At 39.7% G+C, this 19,658-nt stretch overlaps 1 protein-coding gene across 3 annotated transcripts in view; it reads right to left on the bottom strand.

The window, feature by feature from the left end:
- GRIN2A (glutamate ionotropic receptor NMDA type subunit 2A) overlaps positions 1-19,658 on the bottom strand; it is a 418,206-nt gene that overhangs the window by 79,751 nt on the left and 318,797 nt on the right. For all 3 annotated transcript variants that reach the window (XM_032144796.2, XM_032144798.2, XM_032144797.2), the window contains 3 exons: positions 9,331-9,536; positions 1,108-1,276; positions 837-990 (listed from right to left, as the gene is read on the bottom strand). In XM_032144796.2, the coding sequence (XP_032000687.1) occupies positions 837-990; positions 1,108-1,276; positions 9,331-9,536 (529 nt within the window). The remainder of the gene's footprint in view (positions 1-836; positions 991-1,107; positions 1,277-9,330; positions 9,537-19,658) is intronic.

The raw sequence follows: 19,658 nt of genomic DNA, 5'->3' as shown, positions 1-19,658 counted from the left end.
ACAAATGAAAGATGTGAACTGGGGATGGAGGGGAGTGAATTAGGATGTATTAGTCTACTCTCACGCTGCTATAAAGAACTGCCCAAGGATCACTTGAGGTCAGGAGTTTGCTATCAGTCTGGCCAACATGGTGAAACCCCATCTCTACACAAAAATTAGCCAGGCATGGTGGTGGGCACCTCTAATCCCAGCTACTGGGGAGGCTGAGGTGGGAGAATCGCTTGAACCCAGGAGGCAGAGGCTGCAGTAAGCCAAGATCACACCACTGCACTCAAGCCTGGGCAACAGAGCTAGACTCCATCTCAAAAAAATAAACTGTCTGAGATTGGGTAAATTTATAAAGGGAAGAGGTTTAATTGACTCACAGTTCCACATGGCTGGGGAGTCCCCAGGAAACTTATAATCATGGCAGAAGAGGAAGCAGGCATGTCTTACATGGCGGCACATGAGAGAAGTGAAGCAAAGGGGGAAAAGCCCCTTATTAAACCCCTTATTATAACAATAATAATATAATAAGAGCCCCTTATTAAACCGTCAGATCTTGTGAGAACTCACTCATTATCACAAGAACAGAATGGGAGAAACCATCCCCATGATCCCATCACCTCCCATCCGGTTTCTCCCTCAACAGCTGGGGATTACAATTCAAGATGAAATTTGGGTGGGGACACAAAGCCTAACCCTCTCATAGGATAATTCAAATGCAGCATCCTCTGAAATATGCTGCCATGGCCAAACAGAACTAAACAAGTTCCTTTCTGGTCCCATCCTCTGAGCAAACAAGATTTCCTACAATTCCTTATAGGAAAGCAAAAGTCACTATGAAATTCACACACCTAGAAAAGCAGAAGGTGAGACGGTGCCATTACTTCTTGAAACCATGACACTGATTCCCGTTTCCACAAAGGGCACAGAGAAGTCCACCACTTCAGAACGTTCCTCATTGATGGTGAGTGAGCCAACCGCCATGACTGCCCGTTGATAGACCACCTGGATGCAAGGCGAAAAAAAAAAAATGAACAGTACCTTTACTTTTCCTGCCAACATTCCTGAGGACTGCAGGCCCTTTGTCTGAATAAGAGCCCAGGGGATGAAAAGATAACTTACTTCACCGATCATTCCATTCCACACGTTGTTAACTTTCTTGCCATGCTTCCCATTGGTCACCAGGTAGAGGTCATAAGTAAACTTCACAGTTCTGGAAAGCTTCTTCAGAATATCAATGCAGAACCCCTTGCAGCATTTCTTCACGTTCATGCCCTCGTTGGTTGAATTGCTGTAAAGAAAAATCCCAAGACCACAGAATGTTAACACTGGAAGGTTTGTTCACAATCATTAGCTGTACTCTTCTCCTATTTTTCAGATGAGTAAACTGAAGTTTGAAAAGGGGAAGTGGCTTTCCCAAGGACACACCGTGAGTATATGACAGCAAAAGCAGAAAGTGTCCTTAATTATAGCAGTTATCATGACAAGAGCTAACACTTATTGAGTAATTACTATTTGCTAGGCACTATCCTAAAGGCTTCATACTAATTGTTGAATTAATCTCCATGACATTTTCTGAATTAGGTGATATTTGTACACCCATTAAACAGGTAAAAATTACCAACTTTTAAATTTTTAAGAGTTTATAACATATACAACTTTAGACTAGAGTTTAGTCATCAGATCTAAACTGAGTCATGAAAACTTATTAGAGAATGGAAGAGAGGAGGATGTGAAATTCTCAGAGAAAGCAGGGTTTTGCTTCATTCTGTAATTACAGAGGCTTGAAACCAAAGGGGAGAAGTGAAGGTACCCGGAGAACACCTCAGCCAAGAATCAGGAGACCTGGGTTCTATTCCATGCCTGATTTTGTGCACTGAACTTCTCTTGATAGAGCAAAATGTTACATGAGGGCTCATTAATAACATCTTCCCTACCTACCTATGTGACATGTAGTATAAAAGGAGACACTTCTAAAAGAGAGGTCCTTGATCAGGTAAAAGCCCTATTAAAATTTAAGCTATCTTAAAGGCTATTGTATACTCTACCAAGGCTATACTTACTGTTTTGTACCAGCCACCTTGCTGTATTCACCTGAACAAGACATATTCAAAGGACACCCACGCAAACCAGAAAAATAGCTTTAAAAAGAAAGGAGGCCGGGTATGGTGGCTCACACCTATAATCCCAGCACTTTCGGAGGCTGAGGCGGGTGAACACCTGAGGTCAGGAGTTCAAGACCAGCTTCGACAACATGGCGAAATCCTGTCTCTACTAAAAATACAAAAATTAGCCAGGCATGGTGGCAGGCACCTATAGTTCCAGATACTCAGGAGGCTGAGGCATGAAAATCACTTGAACCCAGGAGGCGGAGGCTGTAGCGAGCCAAGATCATGCCATTGTACTTAAGCCTGGGTGACAAGAGTGAAGTGAAACTCTGTCTCCAAATAAAAAAAAAAAAAAAAAAAAAGGAAAGAAAACAAAGAAAGGAAACACTGGTCTATCCAACTGATAGCAAAAAGTACTTAGACAATTCATATAAGATCAAGGCTTTTCTTCTGGGCAATATGCTTGATTAATGGACATCCCATTAGCTCAACACTGTCTTTGAGTTATGCATTTCATGAATATGTTCTCTGTTTGAATATCCCATTTTTGGCAAATCCACACATTGGAGTGTTACCTAAGCACTAAAGTGATGTCTATGGAAATCCAACATCATCACAGGAAAATTCTTATGCTTCCATGTCATATGAAAAAAGTAGGTTACACGGTAGTACAAACAGAATAATCACAGCTGTATGAAAACAGATGAGCTTATGAAATAAGTGTATGGAAAACCAATGAAATATGAAGCATAGGACAGGTGCAGTGGCTCATTCCTGTAATCTCAGCACTTTGGGAAGCCAAGTTGGGTGGATCCCCTGAGGTCGGGAATTTGAGACCAGCCTGGCAAACATGGAGAAATTCTATTTTTACTAAAAATACAAAAATGAGCTGGGCATGGTGGCATGCACCTGTCATCCCAGCTACACAGGAGGCATAAGAATAGCTTCAACCTGGGAGGTAGGGGTTGCAGTGAGCCAAGATCGCACCACTGCACTCCAGCCTAGGTGTCAGAATGAGACTCTGTAGAAATAGAGAAAGAAAGAAAGAGAGAGAGAAAGAGAGAAAGAGAGAGAGAGGGAAAGGGGGGAGAGGGATGGAAAGAAAGGAAGAGAAACAAAGAAACAAAGAAAGAAAAGAAAGAAAGAGAGAAAGAGAGAAAAAGAGAGAGAAAGAGAGAAGGAGGGAGGGAGAGAGAGAAGAAAGAAAGAAAAAGAAAGAAAGAAAAGGAAGAAAGAAAAAAGAAAGGAAAGAAAGAAAGAAGCAAGTTATTTTGGAACAGCGAAAAACATGTTTTCTTTTTTGTATTTTTAGGGTTTTTCCCCAAATTATCTAGTAAGTACATACTACTTATGTAATTGACAACACACACACACACACACACACACACACACACCAAACAACATTGATTTATATGATACACATCATCTCTATATCCATGAAGGTGGGCAGATTTGACAGAACAATTTTTTTAAGAGACACGCTCTTGCTCTGTTGCCCAGGCTGAGTTGCAGTGATGCGATCATGGCTCACTGCAGCCTGGACCTCCTGGCCTCAAGTGATACTCCCACTTTGGCCTTTCAAAGTGCTGGGATTACAGGTGTGAGCCACCATACTCAAGCTTGAAAACATAATTTTGAGTAACAGAAGTGGGTTGTAAATGACACCTGCTTATCAATGCTTTCCTTTATCTCAGGATCACAGACTGCCTGTCTTGAATCACTCTCTTCACCACTGCACCCCACCCCCACATCCTGTCGGTGACTTGTACTCAACCACGCTGCTTCTGTCAACCCAGACCACCATAGAGACTTTACTCTCTTGCCTAGAGGCTGGATGACCTGCTGTGATCCACCATCCTTAGTAGGGGGGGTAGCAGGAGGCCACATCTGTGTATATTTACATGTGATGATTAGTGACCTCAACACTGTACAGTCATGGGGTATGTGCCAGCTCCATCTCCACCAATTACCCAGAATGGAGGGGGTTGGGCTAGAGTTAAAACTGCGACAAATATGATAGAAATGTGTCCTAAGTACATTAAAGTTGATGGAATGTCCAGATACCATTTCTTTCTTAGTATACATGGCTCTGAAAAATGTGTCAAAATCGAATTCTCTTTTTCTTTCTGGTTGCTGTTGGCCATGCACTGATGCCCTTTCCCTACCTCTGTTCATTTTTATCTCCTTCATTCTATGTTCCTTCCCTTCTTCCCCTATCACGGGCTCTTCCTTCACCTGGTCAAGATTTCTGGAAGATTAGACAGAAGTTTTAGATACTCCAGGTTTAAGATTCAGGGTCACAGGCATATAGTGGCATTCTTTGGTCTCCCTGGAAACCTCAGCCAGTTTATGACTTATCTCACCCATATCCCTGAACATGAGGTGTATTTCTAAATACAAATGATCACTGATGCATTTTCACCCAACAAGCACCCAGTAAGTGCCTACTGTGCACAAGACATGGAACTGGGCCCTGGGGACACAGGATGAAAAAGGCACACAGCAAATGCAATAGTTGAATTTATCACAGTAATTATGGAATTGCAGACCAGCTTGTAATTGGGAACGTCTGTTGGTTCCTATTACAGCCCTTGTGTGGGTGTGCAGGGGATGTGACTTAACTACACAGACTGAGAAATGGTCCCCATGTGATCTCTCTTAGTGCTCCACCACCACCCAAGAGAGGGAATGACTCATAAAAACAAATATGGGGAAAGGGATCCAACAAATTGTCCAGTTTACCAGCTCTACAATTTCCCAGTATAGCCAGTAGATGTGAGCACAGCCATGAGAGTCAGAGCTGTGTCCAGGTCCTGGGTTGGCTCCTGTCCACCACGCAGACTCAGACAAATCTCATCCAGCACTTAAAAATAAATTTCCTTTCTTCTCACCAACGATTTGACAGTTTGGGAGCTTAATTGACAGTATGGCCATTTCTCGCTACACATCAGTCCAAATGATTTTTCCAATTTTCTCTGCATGTCTTTATCACCCAACTAACAGACCAGAAAGGAAGATTTCTCAGCTCATTTCCCGTTACCTGGTATTCTTAGAAGACCCCACCATTCACCAGAAGAGGGAAACAAAAAAGTTTCACACAATCATGTTGTCTAACAGGAATCCTTTTTGCAACTGATCAGCCTGCCTCAAAGACGTTCCCTATAGGAAATGCAATTGATCTAATCTTCTTTAATGTTGGGATTAGTGGATCCTAGCAATTCTCTGTTGCTCTCATGAGTCAAAGAGTTTCATTTCATCTAGACACACGGTAAACTCCTCATATCCCCAAGTGGAAGAAGGAAAACTGCAAGCTGCTATCTCCTCACAGAAACCAAAAACGTGAATTTGAACTTGTTAAGCTGTTGATAGTCTTCAGTAGAAAAGTCAATTCTTTTAAAGACAGCAATTTTTTTTTTTTTTTCTCCTCTTCATACAAATCTGACTCAGTACTTGGGGATCTACTTGTTTTCAGCTCCAGGGCTTTTGATTTTAAAGACTCTAAACTCCTATTATTGATTCTGGAGCACAAGGGGCCTCAATTGATTGCCCTATTGAAACACAGAGGGTACTGTTATCATAGAGGAGGTGTCCCACTGAAGTTAGACTCTGCTTTGTGCCAGCCACTTTGCTTTCTTCATTGGGCCAAGTTCTGCTCAAAGAACACCCACCCAACTTAGAACATCCTCTGACAACTTTCCCACATCATCCTCTCCGTCCTCCTTGTAACTCATCACTCTCTAGCATTGCACTGCGTTTCCTTCTGTTTCCCAAACTCCCAAGTTCCTTTCCTCCGCAAGGCCTTTGCACCTGCCACTGCCTCTACCTGGAAGGTTTGCCCAGATCTTCACATGTCTGGCTCCTTCTCATGCTGTATATATCACCTTAAACCTTACCTGTGTGAGCTAAAGTAACCCCACATACCCCAATGTGCCCTCTTCTCACACCACTCTCCTTCTATTCATCACAAGGTTTATTACCACATGGGGTTGCCCACTTCTTCCTGGTTGAATTGTTTTCTAACCATGTACGTTCCATGACAGAAAGGTCCTAGTCTTTTGCCCTCCCTGTTCATCCACATAACCCCTGTGCCCAGCAATGTGCCTAACATGTAAACTGTGCTTAATGCACATTCACTCATTCTGTATTAAAACAATTTTATTTATAACAATTATGTCTGTGTTATTTCACTGTAAAGGAATTCAGCAAAAATCATTAAAACATTCATGACCCCAAAACATGGTCTGTTTCACACAATTATGAATCATGAAGAATCATGAATCATGAATCATGGGATGTACACTTGCCCTTCCTTGGTGGGCCCCACCTGTTCCTCATCTCCAGGAGAATGGAGGCTGGGGGACTGCTTATCAAAAAAAAAAAAAAAAAAAGCTTCATTCCAGGGAGCCACGGTGGGGACACTGGAGAAAGCAAGGGCCTTTTTAGGAGGGCCATATTTATCTATTCCATGATGTATTCAGGATTTCAACTTCAAAGAGGCTGACATTTGTGACCTCACTGATAAAATTTTCTCCAAACCAAAATAGGCCTTCATAATACATTTAGAAATTACCTATTATATCTTTAAAATCCTGATCTCAAGGACTGAGATCTGGGGACTTGCATCTTGTGTGATAATGGCTGAGACTGGAGTTTGGAACAAGGAAGTAAAAATCTCTCTTCCTAGTCATGAAACAAACATTGGTGTGTCATGCTGTGCCTTTGTAACTGAGGGTGCAAATATTAATAAGTCACCTTCCCTATATGTAGGTGGCTCAGAAGCCAGGGATAAGACAAACTATACACTGTAAAGACAGGTGATGAGGGTAGAGAGAGATAGACCCAGGTACTGTGGAAGTAGGACGAGCTAACCCAGCTTGGGGACACAGGAGCTACACTTAAAGGATGAGTAAGAATTAGGTAAAAGAAACAGATCAGAAAAGACTCAGAAAAAAAATAAAGTTTCCATCCAACAGCAGGGCTTTTTTTTCTGTGAGGTGGTGTTTTTGCTTTTGTTTGCATTAGGAAATACCAGGATCAGGGCCTCGGAGTTGGCCGTGGAGGTTTCTGTGTCCCCAGAGGGTCTGTAGATTAAGGAGACCTCATAATGGACAATGCCAGCTCTTTCTTCAATCATAATAAAAGGAGAAATGACACCGACGCAGTGCCTGCTAGCTGTTGCTGAGCTGAGAAACTGCCAGAAGTTCCATTTGCATGTGGATTGTGTCAGAAAGTAACATGCAAGGTGTGTGTTCACTCCCAAATGGAGAGACATTTTTAACCTTTTTGAGAAGCATGGATCTGGGATCTATAAAAGAGATGGAAAGAAGAATGTGTGGGGGAAAGGGAAGGGACAGCTAGAAAAGTGGAAACAAAATAATTATTTTTAAAAAGACTAAAGGAAGCAGGACACAGTGGCGCACATCTATAATCCCAGTGACTCAGGAGGCCAAGGTGCAAGGATCACTTAAGGCCAGGAGCTTGAGACCAGCCTGAGTAACATAGTAAGAGTCCTGTCTCTAAAAAAAAAATTAACTAAAAAATGACCCAGACATGATGGCACAGGCCTGTAGCCTGAGCTATTCAGGAGGCTGAGGTGAGAGGATTGCTTGAGCCTAAGAGTCAAGAATGCAGTGAGCCGTGATCACACCACTGCACTCCAGCCTAGTGGACAGAGCAAGACCCTGTCATTATATTAAAAAAAAAAATGTTTTATATATTTTTAACAGATAAAAATATATGTTTCATACATTTTTAACATATAAAAATATATGTTTTATACATTTTTAACATAAAATAATGTTTTATACATTTTTAACATATAAAAATATATGTTTTATACATTTTTAACATAACAGGAGGGGCATATTTATTTATTCCATGATGTATTCAGGATTTCAACTTCAAAGAGGCTGACATTTGTGACCTCATTGTTAAAACTTTCTCCAAACCAAAATAGGCCTTATTTTTATGTTTTATATATATATAAAATATATTGGTTTCTATATTTTTAATATATGAAAATATGTTTTATATATTTTATAGATGAAAATATAGTTTACATATAAAATATATATAAAATATATTTATATGTATTGAAATATATAAAAATGTTTTATATATTTCAATACATAAAAATGTTTTATATATTTCAGTATATAAAAATGTATAATGTTTATATATTTCTGTTTTCATTTATTTATTTATTTTTGAGTCAGAATCTCACTCTGTCACCTAGGCTGGAGCGTAGTGGCTCAATCTCGACTTAACGCAACCTCCACCTCCCAGATTCAAGTGATTCTCATGCTTCAGCCTCCTGAGCAGCTGGGATCACAGGTGCTCACCACCATACCTGGCTAATTTTTGTATTTTTAACAAAGACAGGGTTTAGCCATGTTGCCTAGGCTGGTCTTCGACTCCTGACCTCAAGTAATCTGCCCAGCTTGGCCTCCCAGAGTGCTGAGATTATAGACATGAGTCACTGTGTCCAACCATATGTATTTTTAATATATAAAAAATACAATGTTTCATATTTTTAATGTATAAAATATGATGTTTTACATATTTTTAACATAAAAATACATGATCTTTTATATTTTTAATATATAAAAATATATGATGTTTTATATAGTTTAAATATATAAAAATATACTGTTTTATATATTTAAATATATAAATATATAATTTCTATATATTTAATATATAAAAATATGTTTTGTATTTTAATATATTAAAATATGTTTTATATTTATTTCAATAAATAAAAATGTTTTCTATATTAAAAATATAAAGATATTTTTTGAATATGTTTGTTCAAAAATAAATAAATGAATAAATTAAATTAAACTAGAAAGACTGAAGGGGAGGATTGATTCAACATAAGGGTTAAAAACATGTCTGTGGAGTCAGCTGGACCACTGTTTGAGTCCTACCTCTTCCATTTCCTAGCTGGATGGCTTTGAACATGTTTCATAATCTTCCCATAACTTGGTTTTATCATATTTACAACCGGCAAAACTACCCACCTCATATTGCTGGTGGAATTAAATGAATGCAAGTTTGGCACATCTCCAGGAATTTATCTAAGTCTTTTTAAAATTGATTATGGTATTATACCTACTATAATGGAGTGTATTTTCTATGACATTTTGTGATTCAAGTACACATATCGTTACTATCGATGATCCATGCTATTTCAAAGGGTTGGGCACATTCAGGCGATAGCATTCCTGCCACTCACTTGATTTTGACGAACTTCCGACATGGAACGGTGTTCCTCACACACGTCTCTGTCAGGGGGTCTATGTCTTCCACGATGACGAATGGGGCCTCCTCCAGGGTGACGATGCTGAGATGGTTGTCATCCGGCTCACAGTCGGAGAAGGACTTGTACCTGGGCCACACGGCGTGCCTCAGGCTCAGCGTATGGTTCTCCCACTTGCCCACCTGCAGCACAAACACAAAGACACAGCTGTGCTTTCTTCCGCCGCTGATTTCTGGAGAGGCAAATCCTTTCCCTGCCGGAGACATCCATCCATCTCAAGGGCCTTTCTGCCACATATCTCAACACATGCATATGCATCTACTTCTGTGCTAAGACAAACAGGCATAAAGAGAAATAAATGGGGCAGTTCTCCATCCCAGCCCCGCTCATCCCCAGAGGACTCAATCTGCATCTCTGGAGGCAGTGCCCAGGCACTGATACCTTTAGAGCCCCGCAGGTGGTTCTAACGTTCTGCCAGAGTTCAGGACCATGGATGGCAAGGAAACGGCATAGACTTTTAGAATCAGAGAGGTCTGGGTTTGATTCTCCAACTGTACCACTTACTAGCTGCACAACTCTAGGCAAGTTCTTAAACCTAAGATCTTCCGTTTTCTCATCTGTATAATGAACACAATTCCCCCTACTTCCTAAGCATGCTGTGGGAATTCAATACAGCACTGCATGAAAGGCAAAAGCACAGCGCTACGCACAACATAGGGACTCCATATTGTTTCTAAGTATAAAGAAGAGAAAGTGAAAAGGAGAAAGAAGAAAAAGGTGCTAAGATGAAGGAAAAGAGAAAAAGGGAGAGGAAGATGAAGCTGGAGAGTGAAAAGAAGAGGAGTAGGGGTTGAGACAACACAGAGGAGAGATGGAGCAGGTAGGGAAATTAAAAGCATCATTTTGACCCCAGATACGGTTCTATTTAAGTTGCAAATTAAGGTGAACTTTTATTAATCCTGCACAGAGGGGAGACTGTCACTGCTTAGCGTACATCAAGACCTGTCAAAACAGAATCGATTGTATTCCCTCGGAGCAGCAGTTGGCATCTTAGTGCAATCAAATTGAAGGCTGTATATTTTGAACCTTAATTTTATTTGACAGCTTATTGGCACTATTCACATACACGCTGGGAGGAAGCTGCCCCCGCGCTGCTCTTTCTCCCTTCTCCTCCTGCTCCCACATGCGATTGCTTGACACCACAGGTCACCACTTTATTTGTAATACCAACCTCGAGGAAAACACCTCGTCTGAAAAGCTAAGTGCCAAATCCAGGCTTGTCTGTGTTGACATGACCCACTCACCTCTCTTCCTGTAACATTTAAGTATCACCAGAAATGAATCTCAAACCCTTAAAGAGAATTCAAACATGCCGGACACCAGGAGAGGTGACAGGGTGGGAGGAGAGAAAAGAATCAGTGCTCTCTAAGATTATCTCATCATATGGGCTGGAAAATTTTTGCTGGCTATAAAGAAACATTTTCTGTGGATAATTACAAAATTGTCCAGCATTGCTGATACATTTCTTTTTAAGATAGGATGGTGAGTAGAGCAATTTGGTTAAACACACACACACGTTCATTTATTCATGCTATGATATGTAACAGGCTGGGGAGAATGTTGAGCCCATCAAATTCTTCATTCATTCAACATAGATTTATTGAAGACCTACGACGTCCCAGCGCCAGCCTAGGAATAATGATGGCTAAAACAGAATGACTCTTGCCTTCTTGGAACTGTCAGTCAGTTGTACGACATAGATCAAACCAAAAATACTAAAATATGCAAATATATAAAGAAATATACAAGTTTTTCCTCTTAGACTATGTTATACCAATCTCTTTTCTTTCCATTTGCCTCGGAAGACTCAAACACAACCTTCGAGAGAGGTTGGGTAGTTCAGTGGGTAAGAGAATGGCTTTTGAAGTCAAACAGAACTAAGTGTAAATCCTGGCTTCATCCACTAGCTGAGTAGCCTTGGGAAAGTTACTCAACCTCTCTCAGCTTCACTTTCTCCATTTGTAAAATGAAGAGAGTAACAGGGTATGACCTTAGGGAATGCAGTAATGTTTGAATGAGCCAAAAAGTACCAAAAATATAGAGCACAAAACCTGACATGGCATATAACACACATGGTGGCTGCTATTATTTTACTATTGTTGTTGTTAGCATTTAAAACATAGCTGAACTATCACCTTATCTGTAAAATCATTCCTGCTTTCCCTAGTAATATAGAACTTTGCACATATCTGCACCATAGCATTTTAATATTATAACTTTAATGACATAACTTTTGAGCACTTCTGTACAGTCAGGAAATGTGCCAATATCACCACTTACTTTAATTCCTACAAATTCTACATGGTAAGCATTATTATTCCAACTTCATAGTTCAGGAAACTGAAACACAGAGAGGTTATGTGACTTGCACAAACTCACACAGCAAGCAAGTGGTGGAACCAGAGTTATAACATGGGGCTTTCTGAACCCAAAGGTGCTTTCTCGCTATGTACAGTGTTTCTGTGAATTGAGCTGCAGTAACCACGTTATAGCTCCAATACTCTTCCTTCCTTGCAGACATGTTTCCTAAAGTCCCAAGATAATGTAAATTAAGGCGAAGACTAGCAGAATCTTTCGTGATGTCATTGACCACATCACAACCCTCACACCATGGGAGTCAGGCAAAAGTTTCAGTCCAACGCTGACTCATGGAAAGAAAAGTTGCAAAGGTTTATGGGCCCCCAGAGTGCCATAACTTCCTAAATCTTCTCCAAGTTCTACTCCCTGTTCCTGACACATCCAAGTATCCATGGGTCAGCCAAGGAGGTTGAAGGCGAGTATTAGGTGGAGAGAACTTGATTAGGAGCTGAAGCTGCTGTGTCAACATTGCCCTAGGTCCAACGAGCTCTTACCTTCTTTTCTCATCTGATAGACCCTTCAGCACCCCATTGCAAACACCAAAAATCTCAACTACTAAATCGTATATACCAGATAAAGGAGAACAGACATTCTTCACTTTCCCTGCCTGTATTCCTATTTACAAGGGACTATAACTGAGTCCAGAGTTTGTAGACAGGTTTAGTAGAGTCATTCATTCCATAAATATGTGTTGAGTGGTTAGTAGGTTCCAAGCACTGTGCTAGACACTGAAAATACTGTAAGTGATAAAATGTTTGCTTGCATGAAATTTTTGTGCTAATTGAGAACACACGAGTCAAATTATTACACAAAAACGTATGTTGATACAAACTGGAAGGAAGAAATGAAACATGGGTCTAAGAGAGCATATAGGAGAAAAGATATCAGAGACATCTTCCCTGAGGAGGTGACACTTAAGCTGAAATTGGAAATTCAGGATGAGTTGGACCGTGGCAGTTGTGGGAAGGAATTGTGGAGGAGCAGAGAAAGAAAGAGCACTCCAGATAGGTGGAGACCAGAAAATGCAAAGCCTTGTAGGCTCTATTAAGAAGTTGGGATTTACCTTAAGGGTTTGCTATAGACTGAATGTTTGTGTCTCTCCAAAATTCATAGGTTGAAATCCTAACCCCTAATGTGGTGGTGTTAGGAGGAGGGGTCTTTGGGAGGTGATTAGGTCATGAAGGTGGAGCCCTCATGAATGGGATTAGTACTTCTATGAAAGAGGCCCCAGAGAGACCCACTGCCTTTTCCACAATGTGAGTATGCAACAGGAAGATTGCTGTCTATGAACCGGGAAGCAGCTCTCACCAGACACTAAATCTGCTGGCACCTTGATTTGGACTTCCCAGTCTCCAGAAGCATGAGAAGCAAGTTTCTGTGGTTTATAAGCCACCCAGTCTATGGTATTCTGTTACAGTAACCCAAATGGACTAAGAGTCAATCTAGTTCAATGGCCAGAATGGAAAAAGATTTATAGAAGTCATCATGGATATATGTCCACATATAACCTGCCTGAAGATGGAAGCTTCTTTGCCTACTCCAATTTTTTTTATATTATGGAAATGTTTAAATGTATATAAGAGTAGAATCATATAATGAACCACCATATTCCCAATATCCAGCTTCAATAATTAGTACCCATGACCAATCTTGTTTCATTTATACTCCCACTCACTCCTTCTATATTACAGAAAAAAAGCCCATTATATAATTTATTCATAAATCCTTAATTTGATTTAAATATCTAAAAATCATTTGCTTCACAATATTATATCTCAATAATCTACAATAATCTATGTGTTTATATATATGTTTTACTTGTGAGACTATGATTTCCCAGCCAACAGGAATTTTACATGCATAGTGATTGGTTTCTATGTCCACAGCTTCTAACTCAGGGCATGCCACATGGAGGGACTAAATGGGTAGTTTTTGGTGGAGTGAATAAACATACAGCCTGTATTTTTTTACATGTGCATGAGTCAGAAAATATTAGAATAATTACTGTGTTCATATGTGCCTCAGCTTTGGAATCTTGTACTCTAGGCAAAATATGGAAGTATCAAGGACCTGTATTCTCTCCCTTGCTCTTACTGCAACTTCAGCCCCCCAGACTCAGAGCCATTGAGGGTAGCAGTCTGAATAGCCTCTGGGCATTAAATTTCCCCAGAGAAAGCAAATACCATCATCCTAACACCTTTTAAAAAGGGACTCCAGCCACCAGAGTATTCAGGGAGAAAGTAAGAACCAATGGGTTAAATCCTGAAGACCTCAGTTTCAATTGTCATATTGTCTCTGCTTGTCTCCATTTTCACAGTGGCATGGAGTATGTATGGTCCAAGTGCCTTTATTTAGAAGTTATATCCAAAATGGAAGAACCCTGCACACTCTGAAGATGGCAGCCAACAATCTCTCTGCTCCCACCTTGGATTGATGGTGACTCTTCTGCTATTCTCTAAACTGGACCTTTTTCCTGTTCCCAATCCCTCCATAAAAGTGAACACCACACTCAGCTGAGTCTGTAACTTTAGATCAGCAGTTCTGACTCATATAAGCTATTCTGAAGAGTGAGCCAATACTAGGTTGCACCACATTTCCTCCAGCAGTGCTTCCAGGAGTAAGGCTTCAATCCATTTCCTCTAGCAGTGCTTCCAGGAATAAGGTTTCAATGCATCAGAGCAAGTGAAATCATACATTGTCAATCACATGCTCCTATTTTTGGAGCTTGGAGGGAAAATGAAGTTCCAGGACACCTTGCCAAACTTCTGGTTATATTTATACACAACGAGGAAAGGCAAGCACACTGTGTGTGTGTGTGTGTGTGCTGTATACATGTACATGTATATGTACATATGGATCCCATTGACTTTTCAGGAATCAACTTCATTGCTACAGAACCTCTCTCTTCTCTACTTTATATGGCACAGGACAAGAGGGTTCAGAATCATTAATACCACAGGCTTAGAGATCAGACAGACGAACAGGTTCAAATCCTGTCACTGCTTTAGCCATGTGACCTTGAACAAGCCACATAATCTTTTTGAACCTCAGTTCACTCAATCACCAAATAAAAACAAGATTTCCATTTCATATGCTGTTATGAGGCTTACTTATAAGATAATGACAACAAACATCTCTTAATGCACAGTTTCTGGCACACAGAAAGTTCTCCATACGTGAATTATCATTAATTCAACATTTGTTAAACTTATCTTTAGGAAAATGAGCCTCCGTAGGAGAAGAACTAATTGACAAATGGAGATCTGAGTTTCTTCTATGGCATTCCCTTGACTTTTGACCTCACTGATTGGGTCTCATTCTCCTCACTGTAACAGGAATGAGGGGAGTGATTTTGAATTAGATAATCTCTAAGGTCTTTCAGGTCTAGCACTCTATGTAAAATGCAAGGATAAGTTGCCCTCCCAAATCTTTCCTGATTTGAGATCAGAGTAATGAGTACATAATTAGAAGAGAGGCAAAGGTAACACTCCTTACTTGATGTTTAATTCTGTATGGCAACCATATATTAGGGCGGTCTTGTACCCAGGGCGAAAGGACAGCAGAAAACAGCCAAATGGCAAGCTATCCCTAAAAAAGGTGTCAGGATGGTTCTGAGAACCAGTTAGAAGACTGAGGAAAGAAGAACATGGTCAATAGAGCCCTCTTGGATAGTAATTATCCATGCTGCACAAAAAACAGTGGTACTCAAATCTGAGGCTTTTCTCAAAGCTGGCTCTTCCTCATTCTCTAAAGAAGGGCATGAGTTCAAATCCTGACTTGTCCATTCCTAGCTGGGGCACACTGGACAATAATGACAAAGTGCATTGTTAACATTGATTAGGGCTTTACTATGTGTTTCCAGGAGCAGTGCTAAGGGTTTTTCATTCATTATATGACTCAATCCTCAAGGTGACTGTAGGACATAGATAACTATAATTATCCTCACCGCATGATGAGGAAACTAGGGCTTAAAAATGTTATGTTTCTTGCTCAGGTCAGATCATAAGGGTCACAGTAAGAATTTAAACTCAGTCAGTGAAAACCTCTAGAGCACTGCTTAATCACTACCTCCCTTTTTGAAATTTAGTTTCTTCATATTTTAAAGGTTACAACAAGGTCACAGAGTTGTTATAAAGATTACATGAGATTCACGCCTGTAATCCCAGCACTTTGGGAGGCTGAGGCGGGTAGATCACGAGGTCAGGAGATCGAGACCATCCTGGCTAACATGGTGAAACCCCGTCTCTATTAAAAAAAAAAACAAAAAAAAAAAAACAAAAAATTAGCCAGGCGTGGTGGTAGGCGCCTGTAGTCCCAGCTACTTGGGAGGCTGAGGCATGAGAATGGTGTGAACCCAGGCGGCTGAGCTTGCAGTGAGCTGAGATTAAGCCACTGCACTCCAGCCTGGGCGACAGAGCAAGACTCCGTCTCAAAAAAAAAAAAAAAAAGATTACGAGATGACAAAAATAAGTATTTCTGTTTCTACTATTCCGAAAGCTTTAATAATTTCTATAACCCTAAAAATAGACCCATGAATAACATGCTACTTTTATTACCTCCATTTCATACGTGAGGAAACTGAGGCAAGGGGTTTAAGTAATTGTCCAATTCATATGGTTTGAGAGTGGCAAAACCAGGATGTGAAACCAGGACTCATTTCTAAGTCAGTGAAAAAATGCAACTAGAATTTTCTGCTGAACAAAAAAAAGACTAACCTTACAATGCAGAAATGTGACAGATGTGATGTCAGCTCAGTGGTCAAAGCCAATATTGACAATGATAAATCATTCTAATAGAACATATCCTTAATATGATGTGATGATAATGGCATGGTGGTCTACCTGTGTGGTCTTATAACCTGTGTAATTATAAGAAAACTATCAGAAAAATTCCAATGTAGGGGTATTCTAGAAGATATCTGACCAGTACTCCAAATTGTCAAGGTCATTAAAAAACAAGAAGGTCTAAGAAACTGTCCTAGCCAAGAGGAGGCTAAAGCAATATTACAACTACATGTCATATAGGATCCTGGATCAGCTATCAGGATGGAACAGAAAAAGAGGATTAGATAAAAACTAAGGAAATCTGAATAAAGCATGGGTTTTAGTTAACAGTAATATATGAATTGACTCATTGTGACAAATATACCATACTAATGTCAGGTGTTAATAATCAGAGAAACTGGGCATTAGGTATGTGAGAAGTCACTGGACTATCTTTGCAAGTTTCCTATAAATATAGAACTAGTCTAACATAAAAAGTTTATTCAAAAACTGTTTTTGAATTCAAAAGGGAGAGTTTTTTAAAAACAGCAAATATGTTCTCAGACACAGAGTAGAAAACTTGCCAGGAGTTTAAACTTTGGAACCAGCTACTCTGGCTTCAAATCTCAGCTGTACCACTTGTGAGCTGTGCCACTTGGACAAATGGCTTAATATCTACTTGCCTCAGTTTCATCATCTGAAAAGTGGGATGATGTTAATAGTATAATTCACAGGATTGCTAAGAGGACTAAATTAATGTATGTAAAACCCACAAAGGTATTCCCAACACTATGTGCTATGTATTGCTATTATGTCATTGTTTAAATCAATTGGGAAACAATTTTAGAGTGGAATTTAGATTATTTCATGTTTTAACTTCATAAAAGCTTTTCTTGATACTAACTTTAGTTTACTTTAGACACAGTTTTTACCATGTCAGTAGTTTTAGCCATAAATTACGCTTTACTCCACATTTCTCCCAAGGGTTTTGCAATAGCCTTATGCTGTTTTGCCTGTCATTCATTTATCAGATTTTTGGTTATAGCATATTCATTTTCCCTTGGAGAGATGCTGCCCCAATTTCACGAATAGGCACATGTCCTTTATTTGGCAAATCAGTACACTAATTGGCTCAGGAATGTGCATGTGACCTAAGCTAAGCCAATGGGAGTTTTCCCTGGGACTTTTGCTGGAACTATTAGAACAGGGCAGTCATGAGAGAACAACTTATCAGAAAATGAATACTGAACTAAGAAATTGAGAGAAGAGAGCAATAAAGTGGGGCTGGCATTGCTTGAGTTCTTATAATAACAGTAAAAATTGACATTCACTAGGCACTTATTATGCATCAGGCACCATTCTTAGTGCTATTTTAATTCTAATAAACTCCCTATACAGAAGAGAAAGTTAGGGAAATACTTTTTATCCCTATTATGAATTTTTTTGGTACTTAAAAACAGTTCTCAATTCAACAAAATAGGTTGTGTGGGAAGAGAAAAAAATCTTTACCTCTAAAACTGAATTTTGGTGATAAGCCTTTGAGTGTTTTCAGAAATATACTGAAGTTGTGAAGACAAAAGAAAAATTGATCTCTGATGGAGAAAAGTGATTTTGCTAAAAGAAATATAAAAAGGGTAGATTAACTTTGCAATGATTTTTTATTCTTATTAATAAAATTTAAATACAGTGCTTTTAGGAAACTAATTGCTCTTCAGCTCCTAGAAAGAGTTTTTTTAAAGGGCAGTGATTACTTATCAAAAGTTCAGCCAATATGTTCTCAGAGCAGAGATAATTTCATCTCCAGAAATTGTATGTCTCAAGTTAATATATACCTCTTATGTCTGGATAAATTCAGAGGGATGTTGCTGAGGCTGCAAAAGGCTGGAAGAAATTAGGTTAATAGATGTGCGTGGCCCTTTCAAAGAGATCTGTGTTTGATCTTATTTGATCTATTTATGAAATGCTTACCAGAGACAAAATAACCTCATCACAGGTCTCCTGGTCTCTGAAGCCACCCCATAAAAAACAAATATCTAAACACCAAAAGTATAGATCTACTCTGTGCTCAAGTCCCTCCATCTCTCACACTGCCTACAAAATCAAATCCAGACTGCCCTGTATAGTAAAAGCTCCTCTATAATAGAGGCCCAATCAACCTCACTATTCTCTTTTTCTCACTTTCTCTCTCTCGTTCTCACACACATCGTCACACTAAAACACACACACATCTGCCTTTGCACACACACTTATACCTACAAATATTCACAATTAAACATGGAAAAATTCATAATAGTGATAAAAAGTATTTCCCTAACTTCCTCTTGTGTATAGGGAGTTTATTAGAATTAAAATAGCGCTACAAATGGTGCATACATAAGTGTCTGATATATAACTGTCCAGTGAATGTCAGTTTTTACTGTTATTATAATAACTCAAGCAATACCATCACCACACCTACACATATATGTATACATATTCCTATACATCTATACATAAACCTGTACATAAAAGCACACTTATATACAGGTACATTCATGCCTACCCACACTCACATCATACACATATACACTCACACCCACACGTACAACTACAAATACACACATACCTAACACAAACACATACACTCGAACCTCTACACACACACACACACACACACACAGAGGATATGAAGCTACAATGATGCATACACTTTTCACAAAACACACCCTGAACGACACCCACTTTCCTGCCTATGCCTACACTATTTCTTCTGCCTGGAATTCTTCTCCTTATTATCTCCCCCTACTGAAATCCTACCCATTCTTTTCAGGCCTAGCTCAAATGCCAATACTCCCATGGAACCTAATTCTCCATCTGGAATTCATTTTTGCATATTCTTTGCCTTTAGAACACACTTTCCCCTCACTTGTTTATTCATGGGCCCACATGCCTTCAGTGCTTTCCATTGTGTCTGGTGCTGCTGGAAGCCCTGGGGCTACAGTACGGAACAGTCCTCAGAGAGGACTATCCTATCTCTAGTTTCCAGTCTGGGTGGAGAGAAGTCAAAGCTTAATAGCAATGAAGTGAATGAAGTGAGACAAATGCTATGCCAGGAGCAGGCACAGGATGCTGTTGAAGAACACA

This window comes from Hylobates moloch, unplaced genomic scaffold (assembly GCF_009828535.3).
Source record: "Hylobates moloch isolate HMO894 unplaced genomic scaffold, HMol_V3 SCAFFOLD_23, whole genome shotgun sequence".
Classification (NCBI taxonomy): Eukaryota; Metazoa; Chordata; class Mammalia; order Primates; family Hylobatidae; genus Hylobates; species Hylobates moloch.
The sequence above is the reverse complement of the archived record's forward strand: the minus strand, read 5'-3'. Positions and strand labels throughout refer to the sequence as shown.